This window comes from Gymnoscopelus braueri, assembly GCF_963280865.1.
Source record: "Gymnoscopelus braueri genome assembly, chromosome: 12".
In the NCBI taxonomy this organism is placed as follows: Eukaryota; Metazoa; Chordata; class Actinopteri; order Myctophiformes; family Myctophidae; genus Gymnoscopelus; species Gymnoscopelus braueri.
The window spans coordinates 53,394,560-53,420,051 of record NC_137614.1 but is presented as its reverse complement, the minus strand read 5'-3'; the positions used below and the strand labels follow the sequence as shown (position 1 = coordinate 53,420,051).

Here is a 25,492-nt window from a genome sequence, read left to right as displayed (position 1 = left end):
TGTATTCTATGATCCTATAGTTTACTGAGACACTACACTGTCTCTGTATTCTATGATCCTATAGTTTACTGAGACACTACACTGTCTCTGTATTCTATGATCCTATAGTTTACTGAGACACTACACTGTCTCTGTATTATATGATCCTATAGTTTACTGAGACACTACACTGTCTCTGTATTCTATGATCCTATAGTTTACTGAGACACTACACTGTCTCTATGTATTCTATGATCCTATAGTTTACTGAGACACTACACTGTCTCTGTATTCTATGATCCTATAGTTTACTGAGACACTACACTGTCTCTGTATTCTATGATCCTATAGTTTACTGAGACACTACACTGTCTCTCTGTATTCTATGATCCTATAGTTTACTGAGACACTACACTGTCTCTGTATTCTATGATCCTATAGTTTACTGAGACACTACACTGTCTCTCTGTATTCTATGATCCTATAGTTTACTGAGACACTACACTGTCTCTGTGTATTCTATGATCCTATAGTTTACTGAGACACTACACTGTCTCTGTATTCTATGATCCTATAGTTTACTGAGACACTACACTGTCTCTATGTATTCTATGATCCTATAGTTTACTGAGACACTACACTGTCTCTATGTATTCTATGATCCTATAGTTTACTGAGACACTACACTGTCTCTGTATTCTATGATCCTATAGTTTACTGAGACACTACACTGTCTCTCTGTATTCTATGATCCTATAGTTTACTGAGACACTACACTGTCTCTCTGTATTCTATGATCCTATAGTTTACTGAGACACTACACTGTCTCTATGTATTCTATGATCCTATAGTTTACTGAGACACTACACTGTCTCTATGTATTCTATGATCCTATAGTTTACTGAGACACTACACTGTCTCTATGTATTCTATGATCCTATAGTTTACTGAGACACTACACTGTCTCTGTATTCTATGATCCTATAGTTTACTGAGACACTACACTGTCTCTATGTTTTCTATGATCCTATAGTTTACTGAGACACTACACTGTCTCTGTATTCTATGATCCTATAGTTTACTGAGACACTACACTGTCTCTATGTATTCTATGATCCTATAGTTTACTGAGACACTACACTGTCTCTGTATTCTATGATCCTATAGTTTACTGAGACACTACACTGTCTCTCTGTATTCTATGATCCTATAGTTTACTGAGACACTACACTGTCTCTGTATTCTATGATCCTATAGTTTACTGAGACACTACACTGTCTCTCTGTATTCTATGATCCTATAGTTTACTGAGACACTACACTGTCTCTGTATTCTATGATCCTATAGTTTACTGTATTTACTGTATTCTATGTATGTGTTTACCTTGTTTACTGTAAGTCAGTCACTCTGGATAAAGAGGTTCTGATAAATTCCTACATTGTAAATTGTAAAAAGCCTCCATTATTTGATGTATTGAAAAGTCACTGTGAACATTGTCTAAATGTGAATCTAATGTCATTTATATAAAGATCTGTTTTGTAAACCTACATTTTAAACATGACAGTTTGTCACGTCAGCAACGATTTGTTTGGACAGAAAAGCAGGCAGTTTAAAAAGTTATGGTTAAAGGGATAGTTCACCCCTTTTCTATGGATTAGTCACCCCATGGAGACTTGAATTCATGGATATTTTTAGACTTTTTGTCGCATTCCTAAGACAATAATTTGATGACCAGCAGCGCGACAAAAACAAACAAATGTCCATGAATTCAAGTCTCCATGGGGTGACTAATCCATAGAAAAAAAGAAATGTTTTGAGTGAACTATCCCTTTAAATAATAAAGGGTTTGAAGCAGGAATTGAAGGTTCTTTCATAAAATGTTTTCTTTTTTCCAGGTTGAGTCACTTTATGCAACAATAAGTCCATCCAAACAGATCAGGATGTGGAAGCTTATTAAAAGGATGACAAAGCATGAGTCAGCCTCTCTGAACTGAACTGACTCTTTCATTCTATCAACCATCCAACTAAGCTCTCAGGTCATCTGGGATAAAGTTCCAGTGGTGTGAAGTGAGTACATTTACTTAAGTACTGTACTTAGGTACAGTACTTGAGTAAATTTACTTAGTTACTTTACACCACTGACAGTATATGTATATCACCTACACACTTCATGGAACTGCTGCATGTTGATAAGCTAATGCCCCCCGTTTTATTTGTTTCTCACTGTATAAGATATGTTTATGATAGTATTTCTTCTCTTACTTAATACATTATTTACGTTACGCGGAACAAGTCCCAACAACGTTTGACTGCTTGTGCTTCTATAGTTAGTGACGGATAAAACCTTCTTGATTTCTTAACAAGGAAAAAGATGAGAGAACCACCGTCTCAAAGAAATGGTACCAGCCAGGATGAATGAATGACTAGTACATTAAATATGTCCTGTTCTTAAAGAAATGGTACCAGCCAGGATGAATGAATGACTAGTATATTAAATATGTCCTGTTCTTAAAGAAATGGTACCAGCCAGGATGAATGAATGACTAGTACATTAAATATGTCCTGTTCTTAAAGAAATGGTACCAGCCAGGATGAATGAATGACTAGTACATTAAATATGTCCTGTTCTTAAAGGCACGGTACCAACAGGAATGTTTTGGGTTGCATTCCATGAGCCTGACTGTAGCAGAGAGGACTACTACAGGAAACCACAGGTTGGTTTAAAAAGAACAAACTTGTGACCCCTCTTTGACTGGAGTTCATTTAGTGAATCTAGTCTGATTATAGAGCAGTGCTTCTTACACACTGGGGTCCAGAGGGACCCTCAGGGGTCTTTGGGGGGGTTGAACCAGGGTCCCCAGCAAAACTTATCCAAATTAACCGTCATTTTATACCTCAGTTATTGGAAAATAGCCAATAATACAATAATACAAGCTCACACATGTTCGTACCGCAAGTTTGGAGATCGGCTATTGTTGAACATTTTTGCAAGCTCTTCTCTTACAGGGGGTCCCTGGCTCTAAATATTTTCAGATGGGGGTCCGTGGCTAAATACATATCAATACATATCCTTGACATGAACATTTTTGATAAACACTAACTTGCAATGTAGTCATTTATCAGATGCTCTTTATCCAGTGTGACTTACAGTAAACAAGGTAAACACATACATAGAATACAGAGAGACAGTGTAGTGTCTCAGTAAACTATAGGATCATAGAATACAGAGACAGTGTAGTGTCTCAGTAAACTATAGGATCATAGAATACAGAGACAGTGTAGTGTCTCAGTAAACTATAGGATCATAGAATACAGAGAGACAGTGTAGTGTCTCAGTAAACTATAGGATCATAGAATACAGAGACAGTGTAGTGTCTCAGTAAACTATAGGATCATAGAATACAGAGAGACAGTGTAGTGTCTCAGTAAACTATAGGATCATAGAATACAGAGACAGTGTAGTGTCTCAGTAAACTATAGGATCATAGAATACAGAGACAGTGTAGTGTCTCAGTAAACTATAGGATCATAGAATACAGAGACAGTGTAGTGTCTCAGTAAACTATAGGATCATAGAATACTGAGAGACAGTGTAGTGTCTCAGTAAACTATAGGATCACAGGTAAACAATGAACCTAGCATCAGTCTAAAACAATATAATATCATAACTAGAAAATGTCTTCCTCGGAGCACAGGTCTCCACCAGGTAAGGTAGGTTATTGTGGGCCAGCAATGTTGATGGAATATGAAGAATCGGACAGATGATCACATGACTATAGAGATAATCATAACTACAGAGATAATGTGTACCGATTTGCGTGATGTCTGGACAAAATCTGTAGGAGTAATAAAAAAATATGTCATGTTTTTCAAAATCGGCCTCCTGTTGGCGCTATAATTGGGCAATGGCAAAAGGGTGGCATTTGTTCCTCAACGTAGTGCGAATGTGCGTGAAAGGTTTCATCACAATCGGTTTGTTCATGATTTGAGGCATTTTGTTCAAAACGGGCCACTCCTGCAAACTTTAGATGTCAATCTCAGCCAATCAGGATGGACTATGAAGAAATCTAACATATCCTTGATCACATGACTATAGAGATCATGTGTACCGATTTGCGTGAAATTTTGACAAAATCTGAAGGAGTAAAATACAATAAAATGTTTTACATAAGTCGGCCTCCTGGTGGCGCTATACAAGGCAGATGTGAAAAGGTCTTTCCTTGCCCTTTATGGAGTGCACATACAAAGTTTTACACAGATCGGTGCAGTTATAGGTAAACTTGCGAATCGGCCTGTTATAGCGCCACCATGAGGCTAATTTGAGGAATTTCAAGTGGCACTCTTTCTGGGCTTAGTGAGAATGTACGGGCAAATTTTCACGGAAATGTTATGCCGTGTTCATGATTTGAGGCATTTTGTTCAAAACTGAGCACTCCTGCAAACTTTGGAAGCCATTCTTAGCCAATCAGGATGGAATATGAAAAAGACCTGTTCGGTTTAATGACTATAAAGATACCGTGTACCGACTTGCGTGATGTTTGGACAAAACCTGCAGGAGTAATATCAACAAATGTGTTTAGCAAAAATCGACCTCCTGAATCGACCTCCCGATCTGAAAAATGTGGGGCAGAGGTTCATCCATGGAGGGTGTGTGCAGTTTCGCTGCGATCGGCCCAACGGTGCCGGAGATCAGCTGTTCACAGACAGACGGACACACACACACACACACACACACACAGCCTTCGGCCTGGCGGAGACAATAACCTGTACATGAAACTATAGGATGCCACAAATGAACCTGGCATCTGTCTAACTAACTATATTATGATATTTGAGCAGAACTCTAAGGGCGCGCTCTCACCGCACTTTCATTTGACCTCTGGGGCAGAATCTGCCAATGCTTTGTCAATGTAAATGCGTGGATTCACGCAAGAGCGGATTTTTCCGCTTGTCGCGCAGACCTTGCGTTTATCTGCTCTACACGACTTGTCCATTGGAAGCAGAAAACTGCTGGAGGCAGGAGCTGATTTTCCTCCTCTGTCCAATCGGGTGAGTGGAAGGCGGACCTTGAATGTGAGTGACAGGTGCGTCTGTTTTTTTAGAATCCACTGTCTGCAAAAAACTGTGGCCGTGCGGCGCACACAACCTGAGTTTAACACAACCTGAGTTTAACACAACCTGCGTTTAACACAACCTGAGTTTAACACAACCTGCCTTTAACACAACCTGAGTTTAACACAACCTGAGTTTAACACAACCTGCCTTTAACACAACCTGAGTTTAACACAACCTGAGTTTAACACAACCTGAGTTTAACACAACCTGAGTTTAACACAACCTGCCTTTAACACAACCTGAGTTTAACACAACCTGAGTTTAACACAACCTGCGTTTAACACAACCTGAGTTTAACACAACCTGCCTTTAACACAACCTGCCTTTAACACAACCTGAGTTTAACACAACCTGAGTTTAACACAACCTCGTTTAACACAACCTCCGTTTAACACAACCTGCGTTTAACACAACCTGCCTTTAACACAACCTGCCTTTAACACAACCTGCCTTTAACACAACCTGCCTTTAACCTGCCTTTAACACAACCTGCCTTTAACCTGCCTTTAACACAACCTGCCTTTAACCTGCCTTTAACACAACCTGCCTTTAACCTGCCTTTAACACAACCTGCCTTTAACCTGCCTTTAACACAACCTGCCTTTAACCTGCCTTTAACACAACCTGCCTTTAACCTGCCTTTAACACAACCTGCCTTTAACCTGCCTTTAACACAACCTGCCTTTAACCTGCCTTTAACACAACCTGCCTTTAACCTGCCTTTAACACAACCTGCCTTTAACCTGCCTTTAACACAACCTGCCTTTAACACAACCTGCCTTTAACACAACCTGCCTTTAACCTGCCTTTAACACAACCTGAGTTTAACACAACCTGCGTTTAACACAACCTGCCTTTAACACAACCTGCCTTTAACCTGCCTTTAACACAACCTGCCTTTAACCTGCCTTTAACCTGCCTTTAACACAACCTGAGTTTAACACAACCTGAGTTTAACACAACCTGAGTTTAACACAACCTGAGTTTAACACAACCTGAGTTTAACAACCTGAGTTTAACACAACCTGTGTTTAACACAACCTGAGTTTAACACAACCTGTGTTTAACACAACCTGAGTTTAACACAACCTGAGTTTAACACAACCTGTGTTTAACACAACCTGTGTTTAACACAACCTGAGTTTAACACAACCTGTGTTTAACACAACCTGAGTTTAACACAACCTGAGTTTAACACAACCTGAGTTTAACACAACCTGTGTTTAACACAACCTGTGTTTAACACAACCTGCCTTTAACAGGCCAGACAACTTTTGGTGAGAGCGCGCCCTAAAGGGATAGTTCACCCCCAAAATAACTCATTTCCTATGGATGAGTCACCGCACGGAGACTTGAATTCATGGATATCTTTTAGTTTGTGTCTCATTCCTAAGACAATAATGTGATGACCGGCAGCGGTTCCGGTAGGAGACACAAAGAGTCTCCTTTGTGTCTCCTACCGGAACCGCTGCCTACCGGTCCGCTGGTCATCAAATTATTGTCTTAGGAATGAGACAAAAACTAAACAAATATCCATGAATTCAAGTCTCCATGCGGTGACTAATCCATAGGAAAAACTTTTTTTTTCGCGAACTATCCCTTTAAGATATTTGAGCAGATACATTAAGATATTTGAGCAGATAGTTATTTTTCTCGACTAAAACATAAAGAAAAGTATGTGTCCAAAAAACTAAAAGAAAAAGAGAATAAATTCTTGTCTTTATTGACGATTTCTGGATACAAATTGTCATCATAGGGCACCATAGAAATATAGACATTGTACATTTGACATGTTTCTGACAGTGTACATTAAAAGAAGTGATCCCGTCATATTCTGAATTTACAGTTTTATGGATGAACGTATGCAAAATGAATAACTGGTTCATGTAAAGAAAGGGCGTGTCTTATTATCATTAAAATAGCCGCGTAATTACGAAAATAAAGGACCATTAATTAATAGTCCAAATGTTTGAATGAAGTTAACGAGGGGGGAAAGGCGGAGCCAATGACTGACCAATGGACCAAGAAAAAAAAAAAACACACTGAAGAGAAAAAACTAAAAACACACCCACAAGTGTCAAAAGTCACAAAAACACTTTTTTTGTCCATGAAAATCCAAACCAACATTTCTATTTTTTTTTCAGTGCACCAGAAAAGATTTTATTTATTGAAGAATAAAAACACAACCTGCTAATTTTTTTCTACCACAGTCAGCGAACAGTTTTATCTTAAGCTGACAGGTTCTTTTCCCTGACGTTGCTTCACACATTTGTTTTTAAAACAAAAAAAAACCTGGAAACCTGTAAAGCTGCATGTGTGTGTGTGTGTGTGTACACAAATAATTGTAGAACTCCCCCTAGTTTGATAAGCATTAGGGCAACACGGACCCCCCACACAACTTCTGAGAGTGTACAATGGAACTCTTGAGCATGCACAAATGGAACCAAATGGACCCGTACGGGTCCATTTGGTTCCATTTGTGCACGCGAAAGGAGCTCCGGACCTCTGAAGGGTCCATTTGGGGACCGCGTGGAACCTCCTCCCAGAGTCCCCGGACTTCACGCACACATATTTTACGGTCAGGTTTTTTTTGTTTTTTTCTTCAACAGAAAACACACAGAACTATGTACGTATAATAAAGACCATGTACGTAATAAAGACAAAAACAATCCTAACCAGAGGTTATTATAACATCCAACGCACAGAAACCAGTTTTTTTTGTACTTTTTTTTTTCTTCTTCAAACAGAACTATAATTGTAAAAAGTTTTTTTTTTTAAGCGATATTTCGTTGTGTGAGGTATGAAGGTTCACCAGGCGCTGTGAACGGCCTGACATTTGTTTGCAGTTTTTCCGGGTTTTGTTTTTTTAACTGAGGTTGTAGCAGCGTTTTTTTAAGGTTTGTGGAAAAAAAAACAAAAAAAAACAAAAATATAAACCCAGTAATTGGACTGTGACCAAGAAGAGTTCCCTGACACTCAAAGAAAATTACAAACCAAAAAGAAAACAAACAAAAAAACAAACAAAAAAACAGCATTTCTTCCCCCTGGAGCAAAGACAGCGTACAACATCCATGAGGTTAGTCAAGAGAAGGAGGATTAGTTCAGCGGCGTTAATGTGACAAGTTGAGGAATAAAGCCCTAAACTTAAGCCTAAACAGCCCTAAACTCAAGCCCAGTTGGTGTACTATTAACCCATTCAATCTGGTAAAGTATCTGTAATCATAGCTAATATACATAGCAACTTAAGTTTTTCAGAATGAGGCCTAAACGAGTTTCAAGCTGCGCGCCAAACACGGCCGATCTACCAGCCCACAACGCATCACAGACACATCTACCAGCCCACAACGCATCACAGACACATCTACCAGCCCACAACGCATCACAGACACATCTACCAGCCCACAACGCATCACAGACACATCTACCAGCCCACAACGCATCACAGACACATCTACCAGCCCACAACGCATCACAGACACATCTACCAGCCCACAACGCATCACAGACACATCTACCAGCCCACAACGCATCACAGACACCGATGCACTGAAAGGACGGGCGGTTTACGAACAAGGCTCACGGTCTAGTCTACGTTGTTTCAGCAGAAACCTCAAGAGCTTGTAGATCTGCCGTTCTCCGCGTGCTACGAGACCGGCGTGCAAGGTTCACTCTCGTAGTACGACGGCGTCGCACTGCCAAAATAATTACTGATCTTCAAGCTGCGTCAAGCTTTGCTAGAGCATTATTTTATTTTTTTGCAGGCGACATCCTTGCAGGACGAGAGCATCGTTTAGGCTTAAGCTAGACGAGAAAGCGCTCGGAAAACCGTTTATGGAATGAGAAATAAAACGTCATAGTCCCCCGTGTCGGTCGGGTAGAGGCCTCTCAGCGACATGTAAAACTCCTCGTTTGGCCAATTTATGAATGAACCGTTTTGCTTTACAGTTGGATCGATTGGAAAAACAAACCCAAAAAAATAATAAGAGGCCCACATGAAGACAGTGTTGACAGCGTTTTACTATAAAAAGCTTCCCTGAAAAAAACTGTAGCTCCCTCCCAGCCCTAGTGACTACTATCCTGAAAGAAAACACACAGACTATTTGAACCCAGTTTGTTTTTCTTAAATAAAAAAAAGCAATAAAAAGCAGCAACGCTCATTGTTTTCATTTAAACGGTTAAGAACGGGCCCCTCCCCCGGAGGAACATTTAACAAGTCTTGATCGGACTACTATTATTTCACTGATCAAAGCGCACAGATTTATCTAGTTTTTTTATATTTAATTTCAAAGACCGTCCGATAACTTAGAAAGTGTACAAATTGAATCCCAAAAATAGTGAGAGCGAGCCACCGCTGCCTGCCAACACACCGAGTGTCCACTGGCGTCCTGAGACGACAAAACGGTGCAGCAAGACTTCTCTAGCTTTGGACGACCTGGTTAAATGTGAAGGTCTTTGGACGACCTGGTTAAATGTGAAGGTCTTTGGACGACCTGGTTAAATGTGAAGGTCTTTGGACGACCTGGTTAAATGTGAAGGTCTTTAGACGACCTGGTTAAATGTGAAGGTCTTTGGACGACCTGGTTAAATGTGAAGGTCTTTGGACGACCTGGTTAAATGTGAAGGTCTTTGGACGACCTGGTTAAATGTGAAGGTCTTTAGACGACCTGGTTAAATGTGAAGGTCTTTGGACGACCTGGTTAAATGTGAAGGTCTTTGGACGACCTGGTTAAATGTGAAGGCCTTTAACACACTTTCTGAGTTACAGAACTTAACCCACAACTTAACACCTGGAACGCATCCGTGTAATTTTTAGATTTCTTTAGGCTATTCAAAAAATAGCAGATCTACAAGCTCGTAGCGCAGCACTCGGTGCCGCGCTACGAGCTTGTAGATCTGCTATTTTTGAAAAATCTTGGAGAAAAAAAAAAAGTTAGATTTTTTTTAAGAATGGCCTCAGGTCTTAATGGGTTAAGATATCCATTACACTAAAGGGTCCATTTGGTTCCATTCTCAGAGTCTGGGCACACCCCTCATCTAGAGAGCCGGGGGGGGGGCGTCAGGACACACAGAAGAACGCTGCGCTATGGATGGAAAAAACACCACTTGAAAAGAATGAAGTTAGAGTTTTTTTTTAGACACATGGCGATTATTTAACTTTCTATATAAAAACCTTTTTATCCTCATTACCAAAAACATCCCCCCCCCCCCCTACTCCACCCATTAGTTTTTGTTTTAATAAAACAAATGTACACATTTACGGGGTATAGATTTAAACCACTTCACACAAAAAGAAACTATAGGTAAAATGTCACCATTGTCCAGTAAAAAAAACATTACGGAGAGAGAGAGGGAGAAACGAAGGTGGAACGTGATGCCCCGCCCCCTACCACCCCAGACGTGGGTTTTGAATATTATTAAGTAACGTTAAGCAGAATGAGAGAGAGAGAGAGAGAGAGAGAGAGAGAGAGAGAGAGAGAGAGAGAGAGAGAGGAGGAAAAAAGAAAAACAATCCTACAAACAAACCAAACTCTTTTTTTTAGGGAACAAGAGGAAAAACGAAAAAAGAAAAAGAAAAAAAAGAAAGGTCCAGGCTCCTTGGTTTAAAGGAGCGTTTCGTGTTTTTTTTTGTCCAGTATAAAAGACTTAATAGTAACGCAATGAAACATGTATTTATGGAGAACAGAACATGAACTGTTATTACCTGTCATTTAAACCCATTTACAGCGGGAAATAATCTGTCATTTTGTTTTATTTCTTTGGGGCTATTAAAAAAATAAAATAAAAAGCAGATCTACAAGCTCACAAGCTGGCTATGAGCTTGTAGATCTGCCTTTTTTTTCGTGAAAATGTGTCTTTTAATTTTAATATATATATATATTTTTAAAAGCAAACGTTTGTAAAATATGTCGTTCCAGGGCCAAAGATTTGACTTACCAATGTTCGCTTTAAAAAAAATGTTTATATGCACAAATTCTCAATTTTTCAAAAATAGCAGCTCTACAAGCTCATAGCGCGGCACTCGGTGCCGCGCTATGAGCTTGTAGATCTGCTATTTTTATAGCCCTAGCCCTAAGAAATAAAAAAAATGACAGAGATGCGTCCCTGCATTGAATGGGTTAAGAATCATACAATTCTTTGATAAAGATGTTAATGCGTTGTTGTAGATGTTAACGCGATGTTAACGCGTTGTTGTAGATGTTAACGCGTTGTTGTAGATGTTAACGCGTTGTTGTAGATGTTAACGCGTTGTTGTAGACGTTAACGCGTTGTTGTAGACGTTAACGCGTTGTTGTAGATGTTAACGCGTTGTTGTAGACGTTAACGCGTTGTTGTAGACGTTAACGCGTTGTTGTAGATGTTAACGCGTTGTTGTAGATGTTAACGCGTTGTTGTAGATGTTAACGCGTTGTTGTAGATGTTAACGCGTTGTTGTAGATGTTAACGCGTTGTTGTAGATGTTAACGCGTTGTTGTAGATGTTAACGCGTTGTTGTAGACGTTAACACGTTGTTGTAGATGTTAACACGTTGTTGTAGATGTTAACACGTTGTTGTAGATGTTAACGCGTTGTTGTAGATGTCAACACGTTGTTGTAGATGTCAACACGTTGTTGTAGATGTTAACACGTTGTTGTAGATGTTAACGCGTTGTTGTAGATGTTAACGCGTTGTTGTAGATGTTAACGCGTTGTTGTAGATGTTAACACGTTGTTGTAGATGTTAACGCGTTGTTGTAGATGTTAACGCGTTGTTGTAGATGTTAACACGTTGTTGTAGATGTTAACACGTTGTTGTAGATGTTAACGCGTTGTTGTAGACGTTAACACGTTGTTGTAGATGTTAACACGTTGTTGTAGATGTTAACACGTTGTTGTAGATGTTAACGCGTTGTTGTAGATGTCAACACGTTGTTGTAGATGTCAACACGTTGTTGTAGATGTTAACACGTTGTTGTAGATGTCAACACGTTGTTGTAGATGTTAACACGTTGTTGTAGATGTTAACGCGTTGTTGTTGTTGCTGAGCAGAGTCCAGAGTTTTTTTCTTTCTTTTCAGGGTTTTTTTTTGTGGCGGCCCCCCCCCGTTGTTGTTGATGTTGTCGCTGTTGCATGATGGTACATGTAGTTTGTTTTTCATCGTTTTGTAGGAGTCGGTATGATGTCGGTGGCACCAAAAAACTGCAAGGCGGGTTTGATTCGACAGGAATTCAGTATGTCAAAAGTTGAGGTAGGCGTGGTGAGGTCACATCTACTGCTCCTCTTCCTCCTCCTCCTCTTCCTCCACCTCAGACGACTCCTGGGAGGCCTTCTCTTCCACCACCGGCTACGGAGAGAAACACATTATAAATACACACTCAAAGATTTGCACACATTTTCAACATTTTTCAAAAGAATAGCAGATCTACAAGCTCATAGCGCGGCACTCCAATGATTTGGTGACCGGCGGCAGCGGTTCCGGTAGGTGACACAAAGAGTCTCCTTTGTGTCTCCTACCGGAACCGCTGCCTACCGGTCCGCTGGTCATCACATTATTGGCTTTAGGGATGAGACAAAAACTAAAAATATATTCACAAATTCAAGTCTCCACGGGGATAGAAAAAAAATGCTTTTTTTTTTTGCATAATTTTTGTCTCCCCATTTTGCGGTCTGCTACCGCAGCGGAGAAAATACAACAAAGACAAAAGGCTGTCATTGGTGGGGCGAGTTATTGAAGGAAAGGGTTATTGGGAGCAGTGTTCATTTTGTCCACTAAGACTAAAAGACTAAGGTTTTGATATTTAGTCGACTAAGACTAGACAGTTTTCAGAAGACTCAAACTAAATGGTGTTTTATTCAAAAGACTAAATCAAAATTTGCTGTCAAAATGAACACTGATTGGGGAGGATACAATTATTGTAGAAGAGATCAACGCTGGAGCAACGCGGACAATTTAAGTCTTTTACTATTTAGGTGCAAAGTACAAATAATGACTGACGTTTGGGTCTTACGACCTAAGACTGAAAACGTCATTTGTACTTATACCTAAATAATAAAAGGCTTAAATTGTCCGCGTTGCTCCAGCGTTGATCTCTTCTGCATCTGTTGTCCTTTGCCCCCGTGATGCACCGGATTGACCGTTTTAGGCTGAACATTATTGTATTGGAATACTACACAATAGAATACTACACAATATAATACTACACAATAGAATACTACACAATAGAATACTACACAATAGAATACTACACAATAGAAATGATACAGCCCAAGGTTCAAGTTTTCCACCGGTTTCAAGAAGCACCGTATTTCATGATGAAAGTTTCATTTTCAAATGTTTTACAGCTGTAAAACCTCTTGTATGGTCTTTGGCGGGTGGTGTAAATTAACTAGATACATTTACTCAAGTACTGTACCTAAATACAATCTTGAGGTAGTTGCACTTTACTTGAGTATTTCCAATACTTTTACTCCACTACATCTCGGATCCAAATGTTGTACTTTTACTCCACTACAATTATTTGAAAACTTTAGTTACTTTGTAGATTTTGATTATTAATTAATACAAAACATACATTAACCACTTCAGACCTATATACATTTCGGCCATTGGAAAATAGCCGATCTACAAGCTCACAACGTGTCGCGGTGTGAGCTTGTAGATCTGCTAGTTTCAAACGTTTTTTTTTACATTTGAAAACTTGAAATGGGACCTTCTGCATAATGAGTACTTTTTGATACCATTACTTTCAAGTCATTTTTTTAAATTCCGGACAGTATTTCTACATTGGAGTATCGATACTTTTACTTAAGTAAAACACATGTAGTACTTTTTCCAATACTGGTCTTTGAGGTAAATTCCATTCCAGGCTCTACCAGGGCAGATCTCTCTCTCTCTCTCTCTCTCTCTAACAACGTCCTGTGACTCACTCACCACCACGCTAACATCAATGCTTTCACGTCTGAACGCAAGCCAAGTATATCAACATAAAACATGATTAAAATGTGTCCTAAATAGTAGCTTGCTGCGGGGGAAACCTTCAGCCAGCAGCAGGGTGAGTGAGCCATCTGTATACGGTGAGGAGTGATTCACAGGGCTGAGTCAGCCATGACGCATCCAGTGTTGCCAGGTTTTGCGGGAGAACCGAGCAACCGGGTCTATGAAAACAAGACCCCAAAGGAAGCGACACTAATTTTAAACAACACACACACACACACACACACACACATCAAACACACACACACACACACACACACATCAAACCTATACGCAAAGGCTATTTGAAAATAGCCGATCTACAAGCTCGCAACGCGTTGCGAGCTTGTAGATCGGCTATTTTCAAACAAAATCATGAAGAAAATGTGAAATGTTTTTTTTATATTTGTTCAAACCGTTAACACCACAAAATGTTTAAGAGCCACTGGTTTAAACACCACATTACACGGCAAGCCCAAATAATCTACACTTTAGAAACCAGACCAAATAATCTACACTTTAGAAACCAGACCAAATAATCTACACTTTAGAAACAAGACCAAATAATCTACACTTTAGAAACAGACCAAATAATCTACACTTTAGAAACTAGACCAAATAATCTACACTTTAGAAACAAGACCAAATAATCTACACTTTAGAAACAAGACCAAATAATCTACACTTTAGAAACCAGACCAAATAATCTACACTTTAGAAACCAGACCAGATAATCTACACTTTAGAAACAAGACCAAATAATCTACACTTTAGAAACCAGACCAAATAATCACACTTTAGAAACCAGACCAAATAATAATCTACACTTTAGAAACCAGACCAAATAATAATCTACACTTTAGAAACCAGACCAAATAATCTACACTTTAGAAACCAGACCAAATATTAATCTACACTTTAGAAACCAGACCAAATAATAATCTACACTTTAGAAACTAGACCAAATAATAATCTACACTTTAGAAACCAGACCAAATAATAATCTACACTTTAGAAACCAGACCAAATAATAATCTACACTTTAGAAACCAGACCAAATAATAATCTACACTTTAGAAACAAACCCAAGAAAAAAATGCAACCGTCAATATTTACAAGCAACTTTACAGAACAACAAGCCCAAAGTTGCTTATAAAAAGCAGACATGGCAACACTGTTGGTTTCCTCAAACTCTCACTATCCACCCCCCCCCCTCTCTCTCTCATTCATAAAAGCAGAGGCCAGGGTAACGGGGTAACTACGGGTCACTCTCTCTCTCTCTCTCTCTCTGTGTGTGACTAATGCTGTCCAGCCTTATGGAGGACGTTAACCCATTCAAACCACTTAAACCATTATTATATTTACTTTGGCTATTCAAAAATAGCAGATATACAAGCTGTGCCGCGCTATGAGCTTGTAGATCTGCTTGAAGAATCTTTTGAATGTGTGCAAATATTTTACTATATAAAATGTTTTTCTCAAATCTTTGCTTCTTGGAACTAAATTGTTTTGAGATGGGGGTCCGCAGCCAAATACCAGCGGTGTAAAGTAACTAAGTACATATACTCAAGTACTGTACTTAAGTAGTTATTTTTTACTTTACTGCAGTATTTCAAATTTTCAGTACTTTTACTTATACTCCACTACATCTCAGAGGCTAATATTGTAATTTTACTCCACTACAATTATATGAAAACTTTAGTTACTAGTTACATTGCAGATATAAATTATACATCACATTATTTATAAAACATACATTAACCCTATTTTATACCTAGGCTATTAGAAAATAGCAGATCTACAATCTGCCATTTTCAAACATTTTAGTACTTTAAGTATATTTTGATACCAACACTTTTGTACTTTTACTCGAGATGCACCGATTGAAAAATCCTTGGCCGATACCGATTACAGGTTTTTTTTAAAGTCTGACCTGCCGATAGCGGTTTTGCCGATTTTCTAACTAGATTTTGTTCAGGCTGAGTACAAGTACTTAATTTTGTGTATTTGCCAATACAGAGTACCAATAAGATTAAACCAGGAAAGGAGCACTTATGCCATATCATAATAGTACAATATCCAAAATCACAGACGATATCCAGTCCTATATCATGATATGGCTATAATATTGATGCCCTAACTATGCAACGAAAGGCCTAAAGTCATTACAAAAACAAGAAGAATTCTTAAGAGAATACTACTGTAGCCTATATCATTTATTTTTTATTTTGTACCATTGCTGTTATGGCTGTCACTGTTATAGAGCTGCATGATTTTGGCAAAACTTATTATGGCTCCATATTGAGATCAGTTATTGAAATATTATTTATTAAAAATGGTAATCTTTTACAAACAAACAATATCTTATCTTAATGCAAATGTATTTTCTTATTTGAGCTAAAAGCAAAACTAAACTAGAAAAAGTGCTCCTCAGAGCACAGGTCTCCGCCAGGTCAGGTAGGTTATTGTGGCCACCTGGTGGCGCTATAATAGGCCAATGTGAAAAGGGTGGCATTTCTTCCTCGGCCTAGTGGGAATGTGTGTGCAAGTTTTCACGGAAATCGCACGCTGTGTTCATGATTTGAGACATTTTGTTCAAAACGGACCAATCCTGCAAACTTTGGAAGCCAACCTTAGCCAATCAGGATGGAATATCGGACAGATCCGTCTTGGTCACATGACTATAGAAATACTGTGTACCGATTTGCGTGATGTTTGGATAAAATCTGTAGGAGTAAATGGGTTTTGCATAAATCGGCCTCCTGGTGGCGCTATATATAATATAATATATTCCATAATATATATATATATTCAATATATGTATCCTTATATTTCAAAGGTAATCAGCACCATCTGTGGGCTTCTCTTGCTTATGTTTACTGAGTCGACTCACACGACTCTGATCATCATGCTGTTGCTGCGCAGTGCCAACGCACGCAGAATCAATTTAACCCTCATACAATCTGAAGTCATGACAGGGACCGGCTGAGCACCGATCCAGACGGTTTGACCTAAAACCAGCATCTCTAGTTCTAAGTGGTTCCCCATCATAAATAGGATCATCATCAACAACATGGCTCCTGTTCATGTAACGATTTATCGATAAACTATTTAAATTGATTTAATAAAAACACATGGTGATGCAAAAAGCAGAGGGCACGGCGTGTAAAAAATACAATAAATACAGGATCTTTGAAGAGAATTGACTACAAAAAATAGAAGAGTTTATCATTTACTACTGTAGTGAAAAGAGAGAGAAAACATATTATAAAAAATACTGGATTTGTGTAAAAAATAATGTAAAAAGATTTTTCGGTCAATTGACTGGAAAATAATGTTGTGTTTAAAGCATCGTGAACCTGTGAGCTTGTAGATCTGCTATTTTCAAATAACCTCTGTATTAAATAGAGCTGTAAGGAGGAAGGATGTCTTACCTCCTTCTTAGGTCTTCCCCGGCGTTTTCCACCGGGTGTGGTGGGTGAGGCTACCGGCGTCGCTTTCTGAAACACACAGGAGATGACCCGTTAACACACACACACACACACACACAGGAGATGACCCGTTAACACACACACACACACACACACACACAGGAGATGACCCGTTAACACACACACACACACACACACAGGAGATGACCCGTTAATATCACACACACACACAGGAGATGACCCGTTAATATCACACACACACACACACACACACACACAGGAGATGACCCGTTAATATCACACACACACACACACACACACAGGAGATGACCCGTTAATATCACACACACACACACACACACACACACACAGGAGATGACCCGTTATCACACACACACACACACACAGGAGATGACCCGTTAATATCACACACACACACACACACACACACACAGGAGATGACCCGTTATCACACACACACACACACACACAGGAGATGACCCGTTAATATCACACACACACACACACACACACAGGAGATGACCCGTTAATATCACACACACACACAGGAGATGACCCGTTAACACACACACACACACACACAGGAGATGACCCGTTAATAACACACACACACACAGGAGATGACCCGTTAATATCACACACACACACACACACACAGGAGATGACCCGTTAATATCACACACACACACACACACAGGAGATGACCCGTTAACACACACACACACACACACACAGGAGATGACCCGTTAATAACACACACACACACACACAGGAGATGACCCGTTAATATCACACACACACACACACACACACAGGAGATGACCCGTTAATATCACACACACACACACACACACACAGGAGATGACCCGTTAACACACACACACACACACACACAGGAGATGACCCGTTAATATCACACACACACACAGGAGATGACCCGTTATTATCACACACACACACACACAGGAGATGACCCGTTAATATCACACACACACACACACACACACAGGAGATGACCCGTTAACACACACACACACACACACAGGAGATGACCCGTTAATAACACACACACACACACACAGGAGATGACCCGTTAATATCACACACACACACACACACACAGGAGATGACCCGTTAATATCACACACACACACACACAGGAGATGACCCGTTAACACACACACACACACACACACACACAGGAGATGACCCGTTAATAACACACACACACACAGGAGATGACCCGTTAATATCACACACACACACACACACACACACACAGGAGATGACCCGTTAATATCACACACACACACACACACACACACAGGAGATGACCCGTTAACACACACACACACACACACACAGGAGATGACCCGTTAATATCACACACACACACACACAGGAGATGACCCGTTAATATCACACACACACAGGAGATGACCCGTTATTATCACACACACACACACAGGAGATGACCCGTTAATATCACACACACACACACACACAGGAGATGACCCGTTAATATCATATTGTAGTGGAGTAAATGTACAATATTTGCCTCTGAGATGGAGTGGAGTAAAAGTAAAAGTATTGAAGATGGTAAATACTCCAGTAAAGCTTAATATACCATCAAACAACATGCGTCTAAATGACATTTTAACCTTTTGAAGAAGAAGAAAACCATTTCATAATTTGCTGCTTCTTCCCAGAGAAACCTGCACCTCACGGCCTGCAGAGGGCAGTGTTGCCTGTACACAGATGTTAACAGGGAGGGCATTGGGTTCATGGTTCTATTATCTGGAAGGCGGACAGGAAGTGCGATGGGGGGGGGAGGGGGAGGGGGGGGGGCAGTTCGCTGGCCACCTGGTCAGAGAGAGGCTCACACAGACAGCTGGCAGGGTTGCCAGGTCTGCTTGTTGTAAGGGACCGTGGGCTTGTTTATCTGTAAATATTGGTAGTGGGGGGGGGGGGGGGGGGGGGCTGGTTTCTAAAGTGTAGTTATAGCTTCTTCAGGAGTTTCCTTCATAAATGTCTTTTAAAACCATTAAGACCGGGAACGCATCTGTGTCATTTTGAAGATGTCTTTGGGCTATTTTTCAAAAATAGCAGATCTACAAGCTCATAGCGCGGTGAGCTTGTAGATCTGCTATTTTTGAAAAATAGTGAAAATGTGTGCATTTTTAAAGCAAACATTTGTAACTCAAATCTTGAGTCCTTGACATGGAAAAGTTTGAGCACCACTGATATAGAAACATAAAGAACCGATAGGATTTTAGAAGACCTTTTGTAGAATCGTCCTCAGGTCCTAACGGGCTGAACCTGTGGTTCTCAAACCTTTTCAGGTGAAGGACCCCCATATTAACTCTCTGCCTGAAGGACCCCCATATTAACTCTTCAGGTGAAGGACCCCCATATTAACTCTCTGCCTGGTGAAGGACCCCCATATTAACTCTTCAGGTGAAGGACCCCCATATTAACTCATTCAGGTGAAGGACCCCCATATTAACTCTCTGTGAAGGACCCCCATATTAACTCTTCAGGTGAAGGACCCCCATATTAACTCATTCAGGTGAAGGACCCCCATATTAACTCTGTGAAGGACCCCCATATTAACTCTTCAGGTGAAGGACCCCCATATTAACTCTGCCTGCCGTTTTTCCCTTCTTCACAAAGAACCAAAAGTTTCTGCTCCATTCACTTCAATGTTAAAAAACATTTTCCCTATGTTTTACCATGTAAACTGCTGGCAGTTTAAGAGTTAATATGCATTTGTCCATGGACCCCCCCCCCCCCCCACCCCCCCTCCACCCCAATTCTCATCTAAGAGTATTTTGTGACCCCTGTACCAGATGTGTGTTCAAATGTTTAAAAAAAAAAGCATTTTTTTTCACGTTTTTACAGATAGCAGATAGCAGATTTACAACGCAACGCGTTGTGAGCTTGTAGATCGGCTATCTTCAAATATCCGATGCTCATGTGGCCTATAATAAACAGTCGATCCTTTAGAGCTGGTCTTCATAGACCTAGTTGCTCATTTCTCTCTCAAAATCTGGCAACAAAAGACAGCTGTTCTGAGAGAACCAAACAAACCAGGAGAAAAAACTAAAAAGCCTCAACACAGTCACACATGCTGACAGTAGAAACTTCATGGAATAAAGCATCATGAATATCATGAATGAACATGTAACCATGACGCTTAGCTAGCATCCTTCTAAACCTTAACCCAGGGGTCTTCAACAGGGGGTCCGGGACCCCTAGGGGGTCCTCAGAGTTACTACAGGGGGTCCGCCAAATCTTTGTGAGATATGATTATTATTTTTTACGTTAACCACTTGAACCCTAGCATCTCTTTTCTGAGGAGAACTTTAGACAAAAATAGCAGATCGGCTATTTTTGGCTAAAGAGTTACAGGTGTAGAGGGAAAAAAGAGCAGCAAAAGTTTATCTGAAACACAGTTTTATACGATATAGAGGGGGTCCCTGCTTCATCTCTCTCTCTCAGCTAGGGGGTCCTTGGCCTGAAAACGTTGAAGACCCCTGCTTTAACCCATTAAGACCTGAGGCTGATTCTTATTGTCTTCTAAATCTGATTCTTATTAATGTCTTCTAAATCCCAACCGTTTTCTGAAAAACGTATGTTTCTATATCAGTGGTTCTCAAGCTTTTTCATGTCAAGGACCCCCAAAATGATATGTATTTGGCCGTGGACCCCCATCTCAAAATATGTTGTTCCAGGGACCCCCTAGAAGCAAAGATTTGAGTTAAAAAAATGTTTGCTTTAAAATTAAATATATTAATTTGCACACATTTCTCGATTTTTCTAAAATAGCAGATCTTTCAAAAACGATAGCAGATCGTAGTGTTTCACTATGAGCTTGTAGATCCGCTATTTTTGAAAAGCCCAAACTGTAAAATAATGCTTTTTTAGCTCAACATAAAATGACACCGATGCGTTCCAGGTGTTAATGGGTTAATGTTGCTGTTCTACACAAATACAGCCAAACCAGACTAAACTAATTTAACCCTTTCAATCCGGGAACACATCTGTGTCACGCTATAACCATTATTTTACACTTTGGCTATTCAAAAACAGCAGATCTACAAGCTCATAGTGCCACACTACGATCTGCTATCGTTTTTGAAAGATCTTGAACGTTTGTGTTAAATCTTTGAATACATGCATACATTTTTTTAACTCAAATCTTTGCTTCTGGGGGTCCCTGGGACTAAATATTTTCAGATGGGGGTCCACGGCCAAATACATATCATTTTGGGGGTCCTTGATATGAAAAGGTTTGAGCACCCACTGATATTATAGCAACAGGATTTAGACGACATTTGTAGAATCGGGCAAATTGAACACATTTTCGTGCAATGTAGCAGATGCACATGCAGATCTACAAGCTCATGAGCTTGTAGATCTGCTATTTTTTAATAGCCAAATAAATCTTAAAATGACAGATGCATTCTTGGTCTAAATGGATTCAACTTTGCTTTCATGACATTCTCTCAGAACATTCACGTTTATTATGGAAGATGCTTCTAAAACGTTGTATTCCATTGCTGGTTATTTATGACTTCAAACGCTATTTGATCTTAAATATACCTAATATACCGAAAATATTATTATACCATTTTGGGTGTGTGACATGCTTTCACAGAAGACATGGCTAGAAGACATTAGTCCATGATAACATGCATGTAGACATTTACTATTAGTCCATGATAACATGCATGTAGACATTTACTATTAGTCCATAATAACATGCATGTAGACATTTACTATTAGTCCATGATAACATGCATGTAGACATTTACTATTAGTCCATGATAACATGCATGTAGACATTTACTATTAGTCCATGATAACATGCATGTAGACATTTATCCTACACTGACCAGAGACAGAGACAGAGAGGCCGAGAGAGAGAGAGGCCGAGAGAGAGAGAGACACAGACAGAGACAGAGAGGCCGAGAGAGAGACAGACAGAGACAGACAGACAGAGAGACATAGATACAGAGAGTGACATAGATACAGACCCAGAGAGACAGAGAGACAGAGAGACAGACAGACAGAGACAGACAGAGACAGAGAGAGACATAGATACAGACCCAGAGAGACAGAGACAGACAGACAGAGACAGACAGAGACAGAGAGAGACATAGATACAGAGAGTGACAGAGATAGAGACAGAGAGAGGGAGACAGAGAAAGAGAGAGAGAAAGATGGGGCGAGGGGAGAAATCAGCTGTTGCTATGGAAACGACAAGGAGAGAAGAACTAGGGCTGTGTGGAGGGGGGGGAGGAGGGGTCTGGTTCACACTGAGAGGCAAATCTGATGTTCTTTACTTCCAACCTTAAAAATGTGATCTTTAAGACCTATTGGCCACTCTGTTATTAAATGTGATCAAGCTCGCAGCGCGAGGCGTTGTGAGCTTGTAGATCGGCTATTTTTGGGCTAAAGGGCTCAAGTGGTTAAGGTATAAAAAAAACGAAAACATATATCGCACAAAGATTTGGCAGACCCCCTTTAGTAGCTCTGAGGACCCCCTGTTGAAGACCCCTGCTTTAGATATTAGATTTGAATCACATTTGCAAAACACCAAGGAAAGTGTTTTAAATCTGATTCACAATAAAAAACAGTTTCTATCAGTTTGTTTTTTCCCCCTTTTTGTTTTTTTGCTGTTCAGACTTCATGAAGCAGATCTGATCTCAATCTGTCCACAGACACCGTGGATTAAAGACTCATTAAATCTCACCACCGAAAATCTGAAAAGACCTGGAACGTGTCTGTGTCACTTTTTCATTTAAGCTAAAACATTATTTTACACTTTGGCTATTCAAAAATAGCAGATCTACAAGCTCATAGCGCGGCATGAGCTTGTAGATCTGCGATTTTTGAAAAATCGTGAAAATCTTTTGAATATATATTGTTTAAAGCGAATATTTTCCTTGCTTCTAGGGGGTCCCTGGAACAACACGTTTTGAGATGGGGGTCGGCGGCCAAATACATATCATTTTGGGGGTCCTTGACATGAAAAAGTTTGAGAACCACTGATATAGAAACAAAGGTTGTTTTCAGAAAACTGTTGGGATTTAGAAGACATTTGTAGCAACCCCAGGTGATAGGGCATTCTCCGGGCATTCTCCGTTGCAGCACCCACCCTCTGGAACCCACTCCCACCTCACATCAAAACCGCCCCCACCCTTGCCATGTTCAAAACCTCCCTCAAAACCCACCTCTTCAGAACTGCTTTTCCCACCTAGCCTGATCTCCTACCACCTTTTCAACTGCCATTCAACTTTAGTTTTATTCCCTGGCCTTCAGCAGCCTTTTTAACCTTTTAATCTCTGTATTGAATAAACTCCCATTACACTTAAGACAGGCAGCCACTGTCGATAGCTTTAAAGCACAGCTCAAGACCTATTACTTCACTCTAGCTTTTAGCTGATTCTTTGGTTGATTTTTAATTCCTCACTGTATTCCCTATTTTAATGTTGTTTTATGCCTTTGCTTTTGTTTTGTGTGAGTGGAAGAGAGAGTCACGGTAGTTAAAAGACAAGAGTCTGATAACTCCATCTGGAGGATTTAGTGAATTATCCTCTGGGGCACGTCGACACGTGGTGGACCCTCCAGGGCAGATCCTTTTGTCTATGTTTAGTCTATATATCTTGTATAACCCCGATTCTCAGGGGTGTACGGTGTGTGGTTTGGATGTGATAAGTTAGCAGATCCCCTGGGCTAGTCCACACGTGGTAAACATGGTGAAAATATATTACTAAGGTGTAATATTACTAAGTGAAAATATATTACTAAGGTGTAATATTGACAATTGTGTGAAGATATATTACTAAGGTACACAAGGTACACATGTAATATTGGCAATTGTGTGAAGTGTGGATATTTCTTTAGCTGTGTTGTAGAGGACAGTGGCCACTACATTTAAGTTATATCCATTTGTGTTTGTGTAGTGGCGAGGGCCACTGCATTTTACTGCATTTTACTGCTTTTATTTTATTTTATTTTATTTTTGTTTGCTTTATTGTTGAATTGGTTCTAACTGTAATTGTATTATTGCTCTGTAAAGCACTTTGAGCTGCATTTCATGTCATGAAAGGTGCTATACAAATAAAGTTTATTATTATTATTATTATTGTCTTATTAAAAGTTAAAGCTCACAACGAGTCGCGCGCTGCGACTCGTTGTGAGCTTGCAGATCGGCCATTTTCGGGCATGCAACCAACTTGTAAAATGTGGAGCTGTACTTTATTATGAATGTTTGTTTGTTTTTATTGGTAGATCAGTGGGTCTAAAGGTTTTATTTCAAGGACCCTGTGTGTACATAATTATGGAACATCTCTACTATAGTGCAAACATATCATTTTGGGTGGTTTCCTTGACATGGAAAGAGTTTGGACCACCACTGATATAGCAACACACTGTTAGGACTTACAGATCTACAAGCTATTCTTTGAATGGCCTAAAGTAACCTTAAAATGACACAGCATGTGTTCCCGGTCTTAATGGGTTAAATACAGCCAGTCAGCCACTAAACCATTTTTTCTTTTAATACAAAAGGGAAGCCCCTCTGGTGGGCCACACTATTTTAATCACTGGAGGGGGGGGGGGGTAGATGTGTGTAAATCGTAGTAACAGGACTTCCTAGACAGAGGATGAGGTTTTTAGATTCCGTTGCCAAACGCGTACAAACTGAAATAATCCTTCCAACCGCCAAAACAGCCACGACAAGACGGGCTGTAGAGACAGACAGAGACAGACAGTCGGTGCTGCAGCATGGCCTACTTTTTTTAATACCATGTCGTGTGGTTGTGTCACACGGTGAAAATGGCTGATCTACAAGCTCAGACCGCAAAGAACCCATTTGCTGACGTTAACTACAAACACATTTCTGTTACTCTAAACAGGTGCTGCTGATGACTCTGTAGTCATATTATTATGCATTTCTTTGAATGACTAGAAAAGAAGTTTCAATTTG

The 25,492-nt window shown here is 39.9% G+C and overlaps 1 protein-coding gene across 2 annotated transcripts in view; it reads right to left on the bottom strand.

Annotated features, from left to right (window-relative positions):
- Window positions 1-10,010: 10,010 nt before the first annotated feature.
- The window catches only part of hmga1a (high mobility group AT-hook 1a), a 28,272-nt gene continuing 12,790 nt past the window's right edge, over window positions 10,011-25,492 (bottom strand). For both annotated transcript variants that reach the window (XM_080444114.1, XM_080444115.1), the window contains exons 4-5: window positions 17,479-17,544; window positions 10,011-12,415 (exon numbers count right to left, since the gene is read on the bottom strand). In XM_080444114.1, coding sequence (XP_080300240.1) covers window positions 12,341-12,415; window positions 17,479-17,544 — 141 coding nt within the window. In that variant the 3' untranslated portion in view covers window positions 10,011-12,340. The remainder of the gene's footprint in view (window positions 12,416-17,478; window positions 17,545-25,492) is intronic.